The sequence below is a fragment of the Paramormyrops kingsleyae genome, chromosome 16, assembly GCF_048594095.1.
Source record: "Paramormyrops kingsleyae isolate MSU_618 chromosome 16, PKINGS_0.4, whole genome shotgun sequence".
Taxonomy (NCBI): Eukaryota; Metazoa; Chordata; class Actinopteri; order Osteoglossiformes; family Mormyridae; genus Paramormyrops; species Paramormyrops kingsleyae.
Window position 1 is genome coordinate 13,132,229 of NC_132812.1, and position 19,820 is coordinate 13,152,048.

General features: G+C 35.7%; 1 protein-coding gene and 1 long non-coding RNA gene across 9 annotated transcripts in view; one reads left to right on the forward strand and one right to left on the reverse strand.

The window, feature by feature from the left end:
- The window catches only part of LOC111838623 (GULP PTB domain containing engulfment adaptor 1), a 42,863-nt gene that overhangs the window by 15,212 nt on the left and 7,831 nt on the right, over positions 1-19,820 (forward strand). For 5 of the 8 annotated variants that reach the window (XM_023801817.2, XM_072700433.1, XM_072700434.1 and 2 more), the window contains 5 exons: positions 7,562-7,643; positions 12,509-12,570; positions 14,017-14,088; positions 17,554-17,583; positions 19,676-19,774. In XM_023801817.2, coding sequence (XP_023657585.1) covers positions 7,616-7,643; positions 12,509-12,570; positions 14,017-14,088; positions 17,554-17,583; positions 19,676-19,774 — 291 coding nt within the window. In that variant the 5' untranslated portion in view covers positions 7,562-7,615. Of the gene's footprint in view, positions 1-7,561; positions 7,644-12,508; positions 12,571-14,016; positions 14,089-17,553; positions 17,584-18,725; positions 18,823-19,675; positions 19,775-19,820 lie in introns of those variants that run through there. The other 3 variants (XM_072700435.1, XM_072700438.1, XM_072700436.1) reach the window with 2 other exon arrangements.
- LOC140578684 (uncharacterized) lies at positions 10,336-16,334 on the reverse strand. The gene is made up of 3 exons (XR_011982945.1): positions 16,178-16,334; positions 11,508-11,600; positions 10,336-11,011 (listed from the first exon to the last, which is right to left on the reverse strand). It is a non-coding gene; the product is annotated as an uncharacterized lncRNA (long non-coding RNA).

The following is a 19,820-nucleotide window of genomic DNA, read 5'->3' on the forward strand; positions in this document are numbered from 1 at the left end:
CAGTAAATTTGTCGCAGACATTTATGAAGGGTTTGTCTAACATCAATGACATTGTAAATGCTTGTGGTGGTGTTCTTTATCATCTGTTTATGGGTGGATAAAATACTGTGTTGTATCACCTTCAGAAATGTGGCAAAATCATATCAATGTAATTCTAAATCATTATGTGCAGTAAATTTTACTTGTATTTTTATTTTACCCTACTTTTATTATTCGGTCAGGTGGCTTCCCCATTTATAGCACAACCAAATCTCTACAAGTAAGTAATTGTCAGGGGACTGAAAGGAAAAAAGCCAAGCATGTGGAAATGTATTGTGGTTTGCTCCTCTATAGCCTTGTTGTAAGATTTACAGTAGCTTAAATGAAAGAGGTTTGCTGGCATAAAACATGCATATGATCATATGATTTCATTGTTCACTGGTTTTTATTATTTATCAATATTTTGGCTCTGTTGGGAAAAATAGGAAATTGTATTTTTTATGGAACATTGTTCTTGGCTTTGCTTCAAGCTTATCTTTAGAGATAGTGACATGTAACTTGTTCTGCCTGAAAATTCAGAGTAGATTATATTTGCATGAGAAATCAAGTTATAATATGCTATTACTAATGTACAAACAAACATAAGAAACAAGTGCATTTTCAGTTATTTATATGAACCATAAATCTTATTAATAAAACATAACATTTTGATAACTAAAATAATGCATAGTGTCAGTAATAGCCTTTTTTTGCTTTTGCTCAACTCTTTTGCTTTGATGTCTACTGAAAGCTAAATTATGAATTTACTAGAATTTACTAGGGTAAAATAAAAATACAAGTAAATTTACTGCACATAATGATTTAGGCTGTCATACATGCCTCCCAGTGGTTATTTATTTTCAATTTATCTGTTATGTTTGGAGTCATCTGCATTCACTTGATCATCATATGTAATGTTATATAACAAACAAATGCCTGAATATTTTTACAAAATACAAAGAAAGACTTTTAGAGTTTACATTGATTTCTCTTTGAGAAAATAAATGATGGAATCAATGTTTTATACTTTACATGCATACAATACATGCAAAGGCTTTTGGTTCTATTTTTGCTAGTTAAGAGTCCAGCTGTAGATATTAAACAAAACCTGTGTATTTTTCTTTGTTTGCAAAAAATTGCTTGACTTAACCAGACTTCAAAAGTCAAAATGGGTCTGAAGCGATGCATATTTTGTGGTTCAGATTTTTCTTATGTGCTTCAAGGTTGCCTTTGAAATGCAATGTTTGCCTTTCATTTCTAACATCCAAGTATAAAATGTTTAGTTCAGATATATTGAAAGTAGTGAAAAGTATATAACAAGCATACGTTTGTTCTCTTGGGTTCAGTTACCCTTGAAGTGGCAGTTATCCATCAGGGTCACAGCTTTACAATGTTGATTAGGACTGCAGGTATGGAACATTATACCCAATGATCTAAATACTTGCTTTTCTTAATGATTATGCCATCCCACTTGGCAGCATTTTAACAAATGGGTGAGACATGTTTTGTTTTTGGAAATGAAGAAAACGACTTATCGACTTACGACTTATCTTGGCAGATAAAGAGGCGTACTTGGTTGTTCTTGGAAAAACTACATATCAAAATGCCATATTGGAACATAGGGAGGATCTGTCTTTCTTGCTTCTTCATTTTTGTCATCATTTAAATTCCAGAAATTGAAATACATCCTTGCATCAAAGACTTGCATTAGCATTTGGGACCGGAACCACCGACATAAGTTTGTTTGAAAATATCTCAATGTTGTTGCTGTCCATTATAATACATTACACTCGGCATACCCTATTCCAAGTTATATATGGGCAGTGGGTCTTTATACGGCTGGCAGCACTGCCCATTCTCCTGCACCTGTTACACTAAGTGAGACACTTGCTACTGTCTTACTACGTCCTCTTTCTGGCATCTCTCAATCAGTGTATAATTATTTACTGTGGACCTCGGACAAACGTGACATGACTTGATCAGGTATAACTCAACATAATGTGTATCCTACCCAATGTTGGCCTATATCAATAAAAACGTGTTTTCAAAATAAGAACCTTTCAGTGTTATGGTCTGATTTGCAATGAGCTTTTTCTTCAGATCTATCTCTTATGCTTTTTAATGCTCATTCCTGTTTTTGGCCACAGAATATGACTAATTGACAGTCACATTTGACTTTATTAATAGCTTTCTCATTCATGCCTCATTAAGTTCCTTCTCAGAGCAGCTTGTTGATCAATAATCCTCTTAAAAGCGTCTGGAGTCGGTCCGTATTACAGCGTAATAGTGCTAAACCATAGCATTCTTAAGCTTGACAAAATTGTGCAAATATGCTTCTGTTAAGTGGATTAATGGCCTGATGTTGTCAATACAGGGTTGGGATATAAAAAAAATGCATGTTTTTTTTTTTTTTTTTTGTTTATACACTTTCAGGTTGATAATATTACTAGATTCAATTTGCTATATATAAAATCTTTAAAACATAATACAGAATATCAGGTACCAGATTAGGTTTAGAAAGATTTGACTGTTCTGACAATTTAGAAGCCGCTAGTAAACATCAGTAGGAAAAAATATAAATTGCATGTTAATATATTCAAAGGAAGTAAATGCCCCTCTGTATGTGCAGGTCAATAAATCAATTTTATTTTGATGAGACTTTAATTGGTGACTAAAAATTAAGTTGAGCTTAAGCATTCCCTCCATGCAGACCAATGTTTGTGTGACTGATGTACAAATTAAATGTTAAGAAAATAGTTTGAATTGAATTCTAGGGATTGTCTGTTAAGGATACTGTATCACTGGATCATTACAGATGAGATGTGCTTCTTTGGTTATTGCAGCGGGGACCATTGTAATTGCTACAGTAATCAGTATATTTATGTAAAGTGATGCTCAATTCAGTTGCTGACAATATCTCTACAAAAATGTCCTGTTTTTTTGTCATCTCTATTGTCCTGTAGTTAAAGATACAAAGTGGGAGAAAAAACAGTATGTTCTTATTTTAGTCATAATGGCTTGCTTTTATTCCTAAGTATTTTTTATTTTATTTGTTCATGTTCAGTTTAAATTCCACTGTTCTTGTGAATGCATGTGGAGTCAATCCATGGTATAATGCTGAATGTTTCCAACAAATCACAGGAATTGCATAAACAGAAATTGGGGGGGGGAAAGATTTTGTTTTATTCTCTCTGTGTTGCTGGACATTATCATGTTAATAATATAATCGAGGTGGCCATTTTGTTGTGGTTTTATTGTTTGTAACTCATAATACACAGACTTGCAGTTCTACTTAATGGGGGATTTGTATTTTCATGAAAATATCTTACAACCCCTGCATATAGGGAAGCATAATCTTCAGGTGCTTTCAGGATTACCATAGTTAGACGTCTTAAAGATCGACCAGTCGGTGAACAGTGATCTAGTTGTATGCCCAGTGGGATGTCATGTCTGTCCTTGGTCTGCATAACGTGTGATGTTAATATCTACATCACATTATGCACATATAACACAAGGACCGTGATAGTCTGCTTGGCTGAGATGAAGCTTGGGTGGTATCTAATGATTGATGACCTAAACAAAATAATTATAATAATTTATTTAAAATGACCACCAACTATAACTGAATAATTATTTCTAGATTGCTATGTAAAGCCAATTTTGACTGGACACTTGGCCAGTCATAGCCTCTAGGAAACCATTTGTTAGCATTATGTATTTGTCTTTCTGTCTTCTTTCCAGATATCAGTAGAAACTTGCTGCCGTGCCAAATAATAATACATATTATTTATATGGCGCTTTTACAGAATCTCATTTACATGGAAAAAAGAAAACAAAAACAACAAAACATTATGGATAAGGAAGGTTAAACAACCGATTACTGAGGTATCAAAGGAACCACCTTGGTAATTGATTATTTGCAATATATGCAATCCACACTGCTTCTTCCTATTGGATGTTGAGCACAGAAACCCTTTATGGTTTATGTAAGCGAAACGGATAATTGCTGACTTGGCAGATATTATGAGGATGTGACTTTACTGAGTGGGGGCTTGCACATTGTTGAAGAATGTGGAAGGTTTTGGGTGGGGGAGGGTACACGTACAGGCTGTGGATATATACTATGGACACGGATGGACTTGGGAAAGTTTTTCAAGTAACAAGAGTTTGAGTCCCATAAGAACAAGCAAAAATTCACATCTCATCTGAGTCTGTGGCAAGACCATGTCCAAATCGAATATCACAACTTTGCAAGAATGTATATGATTACAAGAATATCTAATGAATGAATCTATATTTGACAACATATTACCTAAAGGGCATTAGCTTCCCATGAGTGGTTTCTGTTCAGATGAAGCTTTGTATTTGGCATAAATTTTGTTCTACTGCAATTGAAATATTAAGCTTGTACTGTCATAACTATAGCTGACAGTTTTTTAATGGTAAGATATACCATTAAACCATAAATACGGAACATATTATCACAGGGCAATGTTAGGAAAATACAATGAAAACTTAGTAGCTTAGTAGTTGAAACCCCCAAGCACAGTCCAAAAGACACATTTAATTGGCTCCACAATTCTTGAAACGCTTGAACAGAACAAGTGTAATAAATGTGAGGAAAACATTTCTTGTATGCAATCTATGTTTATTAAACGTTTAGCTTTATAATTTTTATTAACAATGTTATGGCAAACAGGAATGAGGATATTCTATCTGGAAAACAAAAAAATAAGTGAAATGTGGGTGGGTATAGAATTCTCAGGTTAGTGTGCAGTGTTCTGTAAATACTGTGTCTTACCATCTTGATTGCAGGGGATCACTATTAGAAACATCTTGCACTCTCAATTTCTGACTGTTTCAAAACAAGTGTGCCAATGATTCTTGTTCTTTTGCTCTCATTTTGTTTTCTTATGGAGTTACCTTAAAAATAAAATGACCATTTTGAGAAACAAGGCAGCTCTGTACTCTACATTTAAAGTGTTTTGGGAGGCTTTTTTCTTTTTGGGTGGAGTTGTGAATAGGAATGTGTAAGAGAAATATACCGAAAGTGCAGTTTGGCCTTCCCACTAATCCTGCTGAGGAATGTAACATTATAAACATAAATAGTTTTTGTGGTTCTGTCAAATATGTGTGTCTGACAAATGAACTACATGGGTTTATGAAAGCAGTTTTTAATTTGCATATGGTTTACATTATTAGATTAGTGCAGCCTTAGGGAGGAAGCCGATTCTTAAATGTTATTACTTTGTTTTGTAAAGGGTTCTTTGAACATGCTGAGATCTTTTGTAAGATTTGGAAATTTGGTTTGAATTTCTTTTACATTTTTTTATTTTCAGTTTTTTTGTGTAGTCTAACATTATTTGATCTTTGGTCTTGCGCAAATATAGTATGCAACAACTCTTTTACAACTTTTCAGTATTTTACTGAAGTTAGTCTTCACGTCACCATTATCCTAAGACATGCTTATAGATTTTTAAACTGCAAGTTAGACAGGAAGCAATAAAGTATGAGCTCAAACACAGCTGGTGTTAGTCTGAGTAGTGGCTAGAATCACAGGTCTCTGAGTCTTTTAGATTTTCTTGTTAAAGGAATGTGTGTTGTTAGTGGAAAATAATCTATATTGTAAGGCATTATGCTCTATCCCATTCTTCTAGGCTTAAAATGACTTGCATGCTTTCTTTTCCTATTTCATGCTGCTCTGATGTATTTTCCATCACACCCTGCTGTAAAAATACGTTAGAAGTCATGGGGCTCCAATATGTTACCATGGCAGCTATGTTTTTGTCTAGGTTTATTATAATGAAGAAGTTGTGGCAGTCTGTTGGCATTTTGTTTTCAGATTCAAATCACAATGCTGTTGTTCTCTTCTGTAACCTTGTGTTTGTGCCCGATATTTTATTAGTATTGGTAAACCACAAACCATTAAAAAAAATTAAGTACTGTATATTAATGATGCTCATATAATATGTTTCTCTTGCATCATAGATACATCTATGATGCAACAACACATTGTTGCATCATAGATAGAACTGTTACCTTTTTCAAGGAAGTCTGCCCTCAGCTATTTCTGTACTGACCAGCATGGTACTTCTTCTTACCTGATTTTGTTAACTGATGTGTTTTTTTATGGATTAATTCATTTTATCTAATTTTATATACTTATTTATTGTGACAGTGCTGCATTGTTTAATATTTTTACATAATTTTACATAATTTTTTTAAAAAGTTGAGAGAACTTTTTCATACATAAGATGATAAAAAGGACTTTTGTATTACTGTGCCAATGTTTTCGTACGTCTTCCAATTTGCAGCATCTTCCTAATAAAGCAAAGTGCTCCTGGCAACATTTTATTTATATGCTAAAAGAGCAAGTTGCTATACTCTGCCTATTCTTAAAAGAATATTAATCATATTCAAACAAGAAAAAAACTTGATCGATACCTAGAAAGAATAAAAAAGAGAGGTTTGGGGCACTGTCAATGAGCTAAACCATGCCTATATTTCTTTTGTATAACAATTTTTGTTTGTTCAGCTCTCCAAGGGTAGCTTTCTTTTAAGGAGTTATCAGTGATTTATAGACCTATTACCACTGAACAAGGCAACATCGAAGCACTTTATCTTTCATTTGGACTGAATGACCTCGGAAAATGATTTTAAAATTGCACTGTTAAAAGTAACATTTTTAACAGTACTTAAATAATTTCTTGCTTGGCAGATTTGTAACAGAAAGCCTTCATCCTCCATGCATGTGTGGCATATTTAGGCCTACTGCACCAGTATTTTTTGTAAGTGATTGTAAAGCATTAAAGAAAAACTCATTAGAGAAAGGCTTATTCTTCGCAACTTTTGGTATCCGTGTGATAGACATCTCTTTTAAGATTTATGTTATATTTGTGGATGACACGCTGATTCATTGAGTAGCACTGTTTTCTCATATATTCTTCCACTACTCAGCATATGAAGTTTGTACTGTATATACTCCCCAAGTAATGTAGGTGTCCTTGCACGGGTCCCAGACATGCACTTAGGCAAACTGTCATCTCACCATTGCCCATAGTGCATGTGTACCCTGGGTTGGACTGGACTGCTGTTCAGGAAGCTCTATGGTGCCTGGCAGAAGCTTCCTTCTCAGGATTTTCTCATTTAAAAGCAACTTCTAATATGATTGGATTTTATATTTATCTTTACAGTTTCTGTTTATTCTTCCTCCTGCATTAACCTAAATAATGTGTTTTTTTGCCCCCCAATAAATGTCTATTTATTGACTTAAATCATGTTTAAATAGTTTGCCTCACAACCCCCCAATAAAGACTCGGCCCCCCTATCCATTCCCCTGTGACTACTCCTCTGCTTCAGTTTATTTTGCATGGATTTTAAAGTCCAAATGAATGCCCCTCTACTCGTTTGCTCCTTTCGTATGTATTAAGTGTTGGTTTTCTGTGTGTGTGTGTCTGGAGACTTCCCTCCGAGACCTGTGTGGGAAATGAATATGCTTTTGGTTCTGATTATCTGTGTTTTGACAAGTCACTTCCTCCTTCAGGTGGAACTGCGGCAGGTCACAGCGACTCACAGCAGAGCCACAATTCTCGCCAGCATGAACAGAGCTTTTAACAGGAAGAAAGGTCAGCACATCCATCTTCATTTCTAAGCTGAACTTCTCTGTACTATGAGTTTTTCCTTGGTACTATGACTCACCTGAAGTGGAACTAAGGGAAAGGTCAGACTTTCTCTCTTTCTCTCAATTTCTCATTAACCTTCGTCTCACTTTGTCTTCTGTCCAAAATCTATGAATGGGTTGAAATGTGTATGTGTTTATACGTGTATATGCTGATGTCTGCTAGGATAAATTTTAAACCTACTTATTATAGTTTGGTCATATTGTGCATTATGGTGCTGCACAAATGTCAGTTTGACTTGGTTATCCTCCATCTTTTACAGTTTTTCTCGATTTGCTTTGCCACATTTCATGAAATATACGTAACATTCTGAAGACTATAAGAGCATTTCTTAAAACAGTTTATGCATATAGTGCACATATTCAAATTGTTTCTTACAGTTGCCATTTGGCACAATATTCAGTTGCTTTAGTTTTGTTGGTCAAAATACATTATGTAGTTTCCCATTGTAATAATTTTACACCCAAATGTATATATGCATGTCGTCATTGTGTTAGCCATCACCTGAAAAACAGTTAACCAAGCTTTCAAAACATATAGTGGAACCCGCTTATAATGATCATGGTTATAGTGATCAACTGCTTATATGGATCATAAAGCTTGGGGCAGGATCCTGTACAAATACTGTTTAAATAATTTGCATATAGTAATCAAGTAGTCCGCTTACAGTGTTCATTTTGGGTCTTTTTATATATGACAACATACTGAAAAAATTTAAATTATGCTATTTTTTAAATTATTTTTTTTAACTTTATTTTGATAAGCTTTCTTTGCCTTGCAGTAACCCATCTGCTTCTGGCTAGCTACCTGAGGCTAATGCTGGGTCCACAGAAAACAGGACGGGAAAAAGAATTTTCTCTCAATGACAAGTACAGACTCCTCGAAGCTTATGATAAACTGCCAAAAACTAGCCACCGAGATGCAACGGCGAAAATACAATAAGCTATAGTTCATGTACAATATTACACTGTATTGAAGCAGCAAGCAGATTGAGGAATCGTGGCAGCGGCAAATGAAAATGATGAGGGGCGGGCTGTTCTTTACCTTACTCCTAAAGGGGACCCTGCAACATGCAACAATAACACGAAAGGCGTCAAAGACCGGGATAGTGTGATAGACCAGTGTGATAGATTTTCATGGCGTCCAAAATCTCAAGCGGCACCCAATGATTTTGTTGTCATTTTGCTGTTTTTGTGTTATATAGTGCTGTGTGACTTTTTTGTTTGTTATTGTACTGTATCTTGAGATCTGAAGAAGTTACATGTGCATGTGCGTGCTTTCTCTTTACATACTGTAATGTATAGCCTTGCAACGTTGAAACTGATGTTTTTGACAGGAATAAGTATAATTTTGCTAATGAAAAATGATCTGTCCGTGACAATACAGTACATGCATGTCTTGAGAATGAAATGTTCTACATCACATTCATGAAATGTGCCAAAGCAATTGAGAAACACTGTAACTATGAGTCAAAATTTTTGATATATTGTCAAAATGTCAGTGTAGGTATGCTCATGAGATCCAAAATTGTGAATGATTGTCAGTTCCCACTTTCTCCTTGTCACTGGCTGATCATTTTTCTTTAGCAAACTGATATTCATGTCAAAGACCCCAGTTTCAACATTGCAAGGTTCTACATTACAGTATGCAAAGTTCACTGGCAAGAGAAAGCAATCGTATGCACATGTAACTTCTTCAGATATCAAGATAATGTACGGTACAATAGCAAAAAAAAAAAAAAGTCACACAGCACTGTATAATACCAAAACAGTAATATGACAATACAACAACAACAAAATAACAAAATCATGTACCACTGGATCCAAAAACACAACAGTGCTGTATCACTGCAATTTTTTGTATATATTTTTTAATCATTTTGAAAGCTTGGTTAACTGGTTAACTTTGCATGTGGTGGCTAACACAATGATCACTTGCATATAGTTTTTGGTGTAAAATTATTACAATGGGAAACTACATAATGTATTTTCACCAACAAGACTAAAGCAACTGAAAATTGACGGCAAATGACAACTGTAAGAGACCATTTGAATATGTGTACAAAAACATTTGGATATTTTTGAGAAGCAATGAGAAACAATGTTGTGCTGTGTGGAAGTGACATTATGGTGTGGGGATTACACTTGTTGTTTTGCAAATGTTAATTGTCATTTGAGAAATGTTCCATAGCTAGAGAAAAACTGTAATAACAACAATAATCAGGGAAACGAGGGTTTATTCGGGGAGACAGGGCAGACAGCGACGCGCATAACATCAATGACGGACACCCAACTAAGGAAGACGTGGACTAATATACATGAAACAAGCTGAAATAACAGGGAACAGGTGATCACAATCGGAAATTAACGCGAGGTAACAAGGGGGGCGTGGCACGCAGGAGGAGCGAACGAGCAGGTCATGACACAAACAACATATTCTTGATATGGTTGACATTGCTGCATTATCCTTGAGATCATACTTATGATACCATGTACTTTTTATGTATCTTCCATAACTTACAGAAATGAAAATTCCTACTTTGGATATCTAGAAAGTATTTAACTTTGGAACCTTGCAGAATTGCTTTTGCAGTGGCGAAAATCAAACAAATGATTTCAATTTGAAACCCCTATGCTTTTCATAATGCACATGTTAAACCTACAAATGAATTCCCAGGCCTTTTCCTAAACTCCTAAAGACCTTGTATTTAAAAGACTGTCAGTGAGAAGATGATGTCTTGAGCTGATGTTTTATTCATAGCTATTTCGGGGCTGCCTCTGGTCTATGCGTTCTGGTCCCTGGTTGCATTGGGAGACTTTATCAAATCCAGCAGGCATTACTGTGCATTACATTGAATATTTAACTGTTTATGTGCTATAGACTAAGAGTCTTTGGTGTTATAGTATTGAGGATGGATGGATGGATGGATGGATGGAGTTTCTAGAGCTTTCATACGTGGTGACAGCCTTATGCAGATTGAAAGCAAAAGTATTTTTATATCTGTTTTTCAAACCAAATTTTTTTTAGTTGTGAAGCTATAAATTAGGGATTATATGGGGAAAAAAAACCTTTTAATTAACCTTTACTTTTTTTTCTGAGCTAACACAAACAACAAAAGCTTACAATCGGAACAGCGTGGGGCACAGTGGGTTCAGACTCTCTCTCTGTGATTGGATGGTCACTGGTTCTGATCCTGTGGTCTGCAGAGTGATTTTCACTGTTGGGCCCTTCAGCAAAGCCCTTAACTCCAGTGGCTTCAGGGACTCGCTGACCCTATTTTCTCAAATGTACCTTGGTTTGGATTGAACCATCTGCTAAATATAAAAATGTATTTTATTTTTCCATTGTGCATTCAAAATACGAATTTCTCAGACTACGTCTGTACCATGTGTCTGTTTAATCCAGCTATGTTTGAAAGTGCAAGGAATAGGATTCATAATGATTTTTTATTTTTTGTGGGATCTTGAATTGCAATAACTGAAAAATAGAATACGAGCAGATTATCTTTGTGGGACCAAAATAGTACACTTATCATGCTACCTTTTGTGTGATTTTCTAGCTGACATTAAATTCCAATTCAATCATCGTAACTGTATTCCAGCAATGGGCAGTAATTTATATAATAGACGACAGGAGTGCTAGATAACCCTCTACTGTCATCCTCCCATTATATAATATCCTGTCATATTTAAATGCCCACATACACTTTTCTAGATTTTTCTAACCTAACTGTTTTACTCAGTTGTTGACCTTCCTAGCTGCAGAAAGTAACACAGTGTTCCTTTCCAGCTTTATGCACGGTGGGCTTACCTCTATTAATCAGGCTTTTGTGCTGACAGAGGGAAAATGCAGCCTGTCTGCCTCTGACTGTACTTCCTGCACCCAGTCCATCAATGGATTGTACTGCTCCATGGAAGAAAGGGGATATATTAGCCCTGAGAGCATCACACTGAGATAGTTTGACTTTAGGTACTTAGCATCTTTTACATCAAGGCCATTAGCGTTCCAAACACCACGTAATTGGTGATATCCTATTCATTTTCTGCATAGAAACATTACTGGAATGGTAATCTAGAAACTTCCAAAAAGTTCTCTTTCCTTAGCTACTTAAAGTTTGCTTGAGGTATAAACCATTAAACATTCATTCCAGTAAGGAAAAACAATGAATCTTTTTGTGACTCATACTTCAAAATAGAAAATAAGAGACAGATGGTTGTATGTTTATAATTTTTTAGTGCCTTATTTTTTACTGAATATTCAACCATGCCTGTAGAGTCAGCACAATGTCAATGACATCTCATTAAATGTAGAATCAGACTCATCTTTTCACTGAAAGCCAAAATTATTATTCCTTAGTTTATTAGAGATTTTGCAACTACATCATAATGATTTTTATTTTATATGCTTGATGTTTGTGAGGAAATAGCATAATTTTAATTTAGTATAATTTGAAAAGATTATGGGGTTGTGCAGTGGCTAGCATGCTTGCCTCACACCTCTGAGGACCAGGGTTTGAGTCACTGCCTTAGCTCTATGTGTGTTGAGTCTGCATGTTGTTTAGTGTCATCTTGGAGTTTTCTCTGGTTTTCCTGCCCGGTCCAAAAACATGCCAAAGTAGACTGGAGCTATGAATCAGTCAATAGGTGTAAATAATGTCTGTGTCTTGCGGTGTGTTGGTGATCCATCCTGAGTTATTCCCTGCTTTGCACACATAGTTTCCAGGATAGGCAATGGACTGCATAACCCCATATACTACAGTATTACAACAGGCAGCCTTCAAAAATAATGTACATATTTTTTTCAAATTTCAGATAAGTCATGGATGCACACACCAGAAGCCCTGGTGAAGCATTATATAGCATATAATGCTAAGGTATGTACTGAATGGCCCATCGATGATTTCTAAGTAATGCTTTTACTGTTTGTTGGATCTACAAATTGTTGAAATGAAGCATTTAGACGTTATGCTTCCAGTTTTTCAGAAGCGGTGATTTAGTGTATTCTCTTTGCCCCTTTTTGTTGCAATAGGAGTAGGCTACTGGAATTGCTGATTCAATACTTTAATTGTTGCTGATTTTTTTATTTTTTTTTTTAAATCGACAATGCACAAAGTGATTCAGTAGGCAGCATTATGGCTTCTGTATATTCTAATGTTTATATGAATTTTGGTCAGGTACTCTAAGTTCTTCCTAGAAAATAAATTATTTTGTTGAAACTTGGTAAATTTTTATGTGCTGTGAAGGACAGGTATTTCATAATGCGGCTCAGTGTGTTTTAAATTCTTCTACTCGGAAGACTGAATTAATGAGTTAAGGAGAGAGTGGAAAGAAGGCCAAAGGTGACAGTGTCCAGTTATGGGTGACAAGCAGCTGCCCGTTTGTCATGGCTGCACTTCCAACAGCTACATGGTGTTCAAGCAGAGTAGTGTGGAACCTCCCTTTGGGCCCATCACCATCTCTGTGTGCACTCATGCTGGATGGATCAGCTTGCTCATTTCATTGAAAGCTAGCTGTCATGTTCGTTAATATTTGTTCTTGCTTATATGCTCTTGATGTGGCATAATGTTTATTTATGCCATCTAATAGATAGCAAGGGAAATTTTCACATATTAAAAAAAAATGGAAACATATTATTATATTAGTTCTCACTCTTAATTTTTTTGCTTGAATTGAAATAATTCATTACTTTTTCTCTGTAATGTCTAATATTGACTGCCCAAATAGTCCATCAGCTTGAATTTATGTAATCCACCCTGAAGTGAATCAAGTCTTTAAAGGAAATTCACCTATATATTGTGATGTAAATAAATTAATCTCGCAATTCAGAAACCCATTTTTACTTTTTCTTTTATCAAGGTTCTCAAGTCTCATGCATTTTCCATGAGACACACTCATCTCAACCAGTTCACACGCTACACCTTGTGTTTCTCAGACTGCAAAGTAAGGGATAACGCCCATTAAGGTGTCCTGCTGTATAGCATTAAGAGCTGATGCCCAGGCATACGGAGTGCAGTTCATAGCCATCATGAACCAATCAGAAAATAGCATTTGTTGTTTCCAAGTAAATTCCAAAATAAGTCACATGTGATTCCGCTGCAGGCACGTTATTACGTGGATACCCACACACACACACACACACACACACACACACACACACACGGAGTTCAGACAGAAGTGGAAGAGCAAGATCTGATGAATGTGGCAGGCAGGGGTCTCAAATGTCAGGCATCGACTGAGACATGTTGTGTCCCCAACACTCCAAACTTTTAATGAAACCTGAGAGCCCTGCTTTTATTATGAATCTCTTCATTGTATACTAGTTCCTTGGAAGCACAGAAGTTGATCAACCTAAAGGCACAGAAGTTGTAAAAGATGCAGTCCGAAAGCTCAAGGTATGTGGTGATGCTTTAAATAATAGTTACATAGGCATGTTTCTCAATCCTGGTCCTTGTGAACCATTCTCTATGCTGATTTTCAGTCCAGGTGAGTTGAATGAATCCCATAGTTTAGTCACATTAAACCGATAGGTATTTCAGAATACGTTTTACATTTTTCAGTTGTGTTAATCTTAATTCTTGTGATTAGTAACTGTAATTATGAAAAATTGCTCATTGTGTCTAAATATTTGCTTTGCCCCTTCAAGTGAATAAAGCAGTGTTCATTATTTAAATTAATCAACAATTGCACATTCATTACCCTTGAGTATTCAACCAAATAACTGATAACTCTAAATAGAATTACAAAGTTTTATTAACAAATAATGATAATTTCATTTGCATATGTTGAGTTTTGATTGGATTAACTTGGAGGAATCCATTGTAGTGACATTTTTTAAAGTGATTTCAGTTGTGTGATGCATTAAATTTGGTTCAGCATAATTAAGATCTCAGCTGGACCAAAAAGTAGCATAATCAGTTTGTTATCAAGGCCTAGTTTGAAGAACATTGGCTTCAAGTTTGCTTTCACATGCCTATGGTACATATTGTTGATGTATCAATCGCATTCTTTTATTGCAAACTATATGCACTCAGTTTTTTGTAGTGGTTTTCTTCATCCCACTCTACTTATTCAATTGTAACAATCTAATGAATAATTTTTCCCCATGCGTACAGTAGTCCCCCGTATCCACGGTATCAGTAACTGCAATTTCAGTTATCCACAGTTTACCCAAGTCTGAAAAATATGTGGAGCAGTATGTTTTTATTGTTCCTTCATCCTTTAAGGGGTATAAAAAGCATGATTTTCATTGCTCCGCCATGCCTTGATACACTTTATTTTTTCATTGCTCTATTGAATCTTGAGAGTTAGACTTGACTGGCATTAACTCAGGCTTCTTTGGTACAGAGTGGTGATCAGTTGCCATGAAAAGACCGCGGTAGGTCTTGGAAAGTATCACCCATCATGGGAGGACTACTGTATATTATAATTAGGGCTATCTGAAAGTAAAATATCCTTCTCATTCCTCACCTTTTACTGACCTTTGATTTGTTGCTGTCTTGAATTATATTTGCACCAGTAAAACGATTTATTGCCTGTCACTGCATAAGCCCTTGACCTGCACAGTGGCACATGGGAGTGGAAAAAAAAAGGGGTACAACCCAGATGGGATGTCATCTGCATATACATATTCAGTATATTTACACATGTAGTATATGTAACTTGAATTAAATTTAGAATGAAGAGAATCTTAAATATACCAATCTTAATCAGACCAAGAAAATTATATAGGTATTGCAAATGTTCCACCCCTATGTACACCGATGGTTATGTGTTCTTCTCCCTTTCTGTATTTTACATGTCTGAGGTCCGTAATTATGTACTTTTAATTAGGTGTTTAAAGCTTCCTCTGGAGTTCTGTAAATTTAGTCCCCAGCAGAATGATACATGTATATACAGACCTGTACCTGTACAGCATGTTAAACAAACCGAAAACTTATGCTGCCAGTCAATTATGATAAAAAGCCTTATTCACAGAATTACATTAACTTGCCACGTTAGGACTTACAGTATGCCCATGTGCAGTTCAAAACACTTTACACAATACAAACACAGATGAGTTAAAACGTCACTGGTAAATATGCTGTACAAATATAACTCAATGCCCCATTACATTAACCAAGTAAATTTAAGCATAACCTTTGGGCATAACATGACGTGACCAGTGCAATACAACACAGTATAAAGATGCAAACTATTTACTCACTTACCAAATATACATATGACCAAAGGCAATTCAATCAGAAAGGTACCTGTGAAAAACCCTTTAACTGAAAGCCAAAAAGTCTCCGATTTGTTTTTATAAACTTATTTAGGATTGTCCACCAGTAATTAACTTAAGCAAAAGGGTAACCAAAAGCCTATAGCGAGGTTCAGGCTCGGTGTTGCCTAAACAAGCGACTGCTTCACTTGCAAAATGCTAAAAAAAGAAATGTGAAACGACACGAATTCACGTGGTCCCATAATTGTGTGGCACTCACTCACTCTTGGCCGATACTGGGTTGTAAAGTACAGAGGGTTTTCCAGTGCAGGGTTGATGGAGAGAAATCATGATGCAATATTCATCAGGTCCCGCTGTTGTGCGTCTTCCTCACAGATATGGGTAAACTGTTTGCTGAGCTAGCAAACTTTCAGCTGTGTCCCTTGGCCAACAAATGCAGCAGCTACCGACGGGCAGGATAATTTGACTTAAGGGGACTATTGAACTCCTGGCTGAAGTACAACCTTTATGTAATTACTTTATCCACTATACAGTTCCGCTTGTCATCTAATCGACTACTCATTACTGTAATAGTGGCAAAAATAAAATATGTGTCTTACGTATTTTTATAATAATTGATCCCCGACACTTAAACTGTTGTTGATTTTCTCCATCTTCTCTCCCGCTTTTCCCACGCCTTCCATGACCCCATGACCCCACCTTCAATGATGATTTGATCACAAAATACATAAATTATAACATTTTCCTTTACAATAACATTAAATTCAACATGATAAATTCAACATGAACTTAATCAATTACAATTGAAAAAAAATATTTGGTAAACGGGTTACACAAGGCACGTTGAAGAAAATTAGAATTTATTAATAATTATTTATTAAATTTTTTTGTTGTTTTACCCAGAAGTTTGAATGGTGATCATGCCTTCATTTGTGATACTGTTTCATTTAAAATTTTAGTTTTGCTTTTTTTTGTAAAAGTTACTTTTATTGTTTTGTCTTAAAATAGGTGTTTTGAATTTAACACTGATGAAATAACACTTAGTAGGTAGACCAGATTTTATCTTGAAAAATTGTGACCAACTGAATAATAGCCTCCAGACAAACATTTAATTAAAACTGAACCTGTGGAGATACCTTCGTCTTAAATTTTCCCATATTGCTCCAACAAATCACTTTCTTTCAATCCACCTAGCTCACATTCTGTAACACTGTAATATATGCCTGTTGGCTCAAAGAAGTTGCCTGACTTCCATTAACTGAGGCTAGACCAGCGGTCATCCAAACTTAGTGTCATGCAATAGTTCCAAATCCAGCGATTTTTACATGGTACTTTAATTGTGCTTATCTATTATGGATTGACGCGTTGATTTTTTAATGCTGTTTGGAGTCAGGCTAATAAATTAACATCACAGGGAGCCGTTAAACCATTCCTGAAATTTAGTGTTTCATACTGATTTACAAAAGGGAAGAGTTCCCATTTCATTAAGGTGTATTAAAACAGTTGAATACTCTTCTCATTAGTCACTGTGCTTCTTGCTCTTCGTTTCCTACATATTTCTGAGTCTCATTTTCCTGTTAACTCTTTCTCTCTGTGTTTTTCCCACATTTCCCACATTCTGCTCTGTTTTACATGCCAGTGGAATTCAAGTGTGGAGTTCAACTCTAAGGTAAGAACTGGGTTGTGTTTAGCATTAAAGCTCTTCCTGTGGTGGGCTGAACTCCACACTTGACTGCTGCAGGCATCTGTCGGTCTATTCGTTAGTTTCATGAGGTAGCCTCTTGGTATGCTTTTCCATCTGTCCTGAATGAGTTCACACCTCCAGTCATGTGAAAAAGGAAGTACACTCTTTCAATTCTAAGGTTTTACGTATCAGGACATAATAATAAAAAAATCATCTGGTCCTTGGCAGATCTTAAAATTAGGTAAATACAACTCACCACCACCACATAGCATATTACACTGTGTCATTATTATTTATCAAAAACAAACCAAAATGCATTACTGCTTTCATAGGAAATAAGAGGCGTAACCAGGTGCAGCTAATCAAATGCACTTAATTGATCATCAGCAAGTATGACCACCTCTATAAAAGCAGACGTTTTGGCAGTTTGCTGGTCTGGAGCATTCAGGTGTGTGCGTTACCACAATGTGAAGGAAGAAGGACACCAGCAATGATCTTGGAGAAGCAATTACTGTGGCCCATCAGTCTAGGAAGGGTTATAAGGCAATTTGCAAACAATTTGAAGTCCTTCATTCAGCAGTGAGAAAGATTATGCACAAGTGGAAAAAATTGCCAGGAGTGGATGTCCCAGAAAACTCACTCCAAGGTCAGACCGTGCAATGCTCAGAGAAACTGCAACAAACCCAAGAGCTACATCTCAGACTGCAGGCCTCAGTTAGAATGGTAAATGTTAAAATGTGTGACTGTACAGTTAGAGAAAGACTGAGCAAGTACGAAGATAGTCTCTTCTCTCTAAAAAGAACATGACAGCACAGCATAGGTTTGCAAAGTTGCATCTGAACAAACTTTTGAAACAGACTTTTGCAGCAATGTGCTTTAGACCGATGAGACCATAGTGGGGATGTTTGGTCATAATGCACAGCTCCACGTTTTGGTGAAAACCAAACGCAATATATCAGCATAAACATTTCATATCAACTGTCAAGCACGGTGGTGGAGGGATGATGATTTTTTTGTTTTGCAGCCACAGGACCATTGTTTTGGGCACCATGCAGTCATTTAGTCAACCATGAGCTCCTGTATGCCAAAGTATTGTAGAGTCAAAATTGATGCCATCTGTCCAACAGCTCAAGCTTGGCTGAAATTGGGTCATGCAACAGGACAATGATTCCAAGCACACCAGCAAATCTAAAACAGAGTGGGCCAAAATTCCTCCACAACAATGTGAGAGACTGTTGAAGTAATCATTTTCTGTATGACTTTAAGTTATTGATGATAAAGGTGGTTGTACAAGCTATTGAATCATTCCTTAATTTCCTTCGGGATTAATAAAGTGTCTGTCTGTCTGTCTAACCTATCTATCTGTCTATGTACTGTAATCTATTTACCAATCAGTCAAATAAATACTGACACAGCGGAATATGTTGTGTGTTGTTTTACACCTGAGGTTAGTTTTAAATAATTTTAGAACCTGGCAAGGACCAGATGATTTTTTAAATTATTATTATGTCATGATACATGAAACCATAGGACTGAATGAGGGTGCACTTTCTTTTTGACATGACTGTAGATTGAATGAATGAATGAACAAACAAACAAAAACACATTTTCTCAATATGCTGACATAGTTGCATTATCTTTGAGATCATACTTGTGATACCATGTACCTTTTATGTATCTTCCATAGCAGTTACAAAAGTGCAAATTCCTTCTTTGGATATCTAGAAAGTATATAACTTTGGAACCTTGCAGAATTGATCCAGAGCAAACAAATGATTTAAATTTGAAACCCGTATGGTTTTCATAATGCGCATGTTAAAAAACAAACTCCTCCAAAACCATTTCTATTGAATTTGACTGGTAGTATATCTGGCTATCATCATCATCATCATCATCTTCTAATCATTTTGTTTGTACTTATTGTTGCTTTATTTGTTTAAAATAATTTAAAGTAATGTTTAGATAAAGTTATGGTTTGGCTTGAATGTGGAGTTCTTTGTTACCCAGATAAACTGGCACATTGTTTGTTCTTTACTCCTTGTCATATTTAATGATTTTCACATTTTTATCTTTGCAGTTTCAAAGGCATATCAAGAAATCTGAGGGCCAGAAGATTCCAAAAATTGAATTACAGATTTCAATCTATGGCGTGAAAATTTTAGACCTTAAAACAAAGGTAAGTCTCTAGCTTATTTTAGACATATTTTAATATGGTATACAGT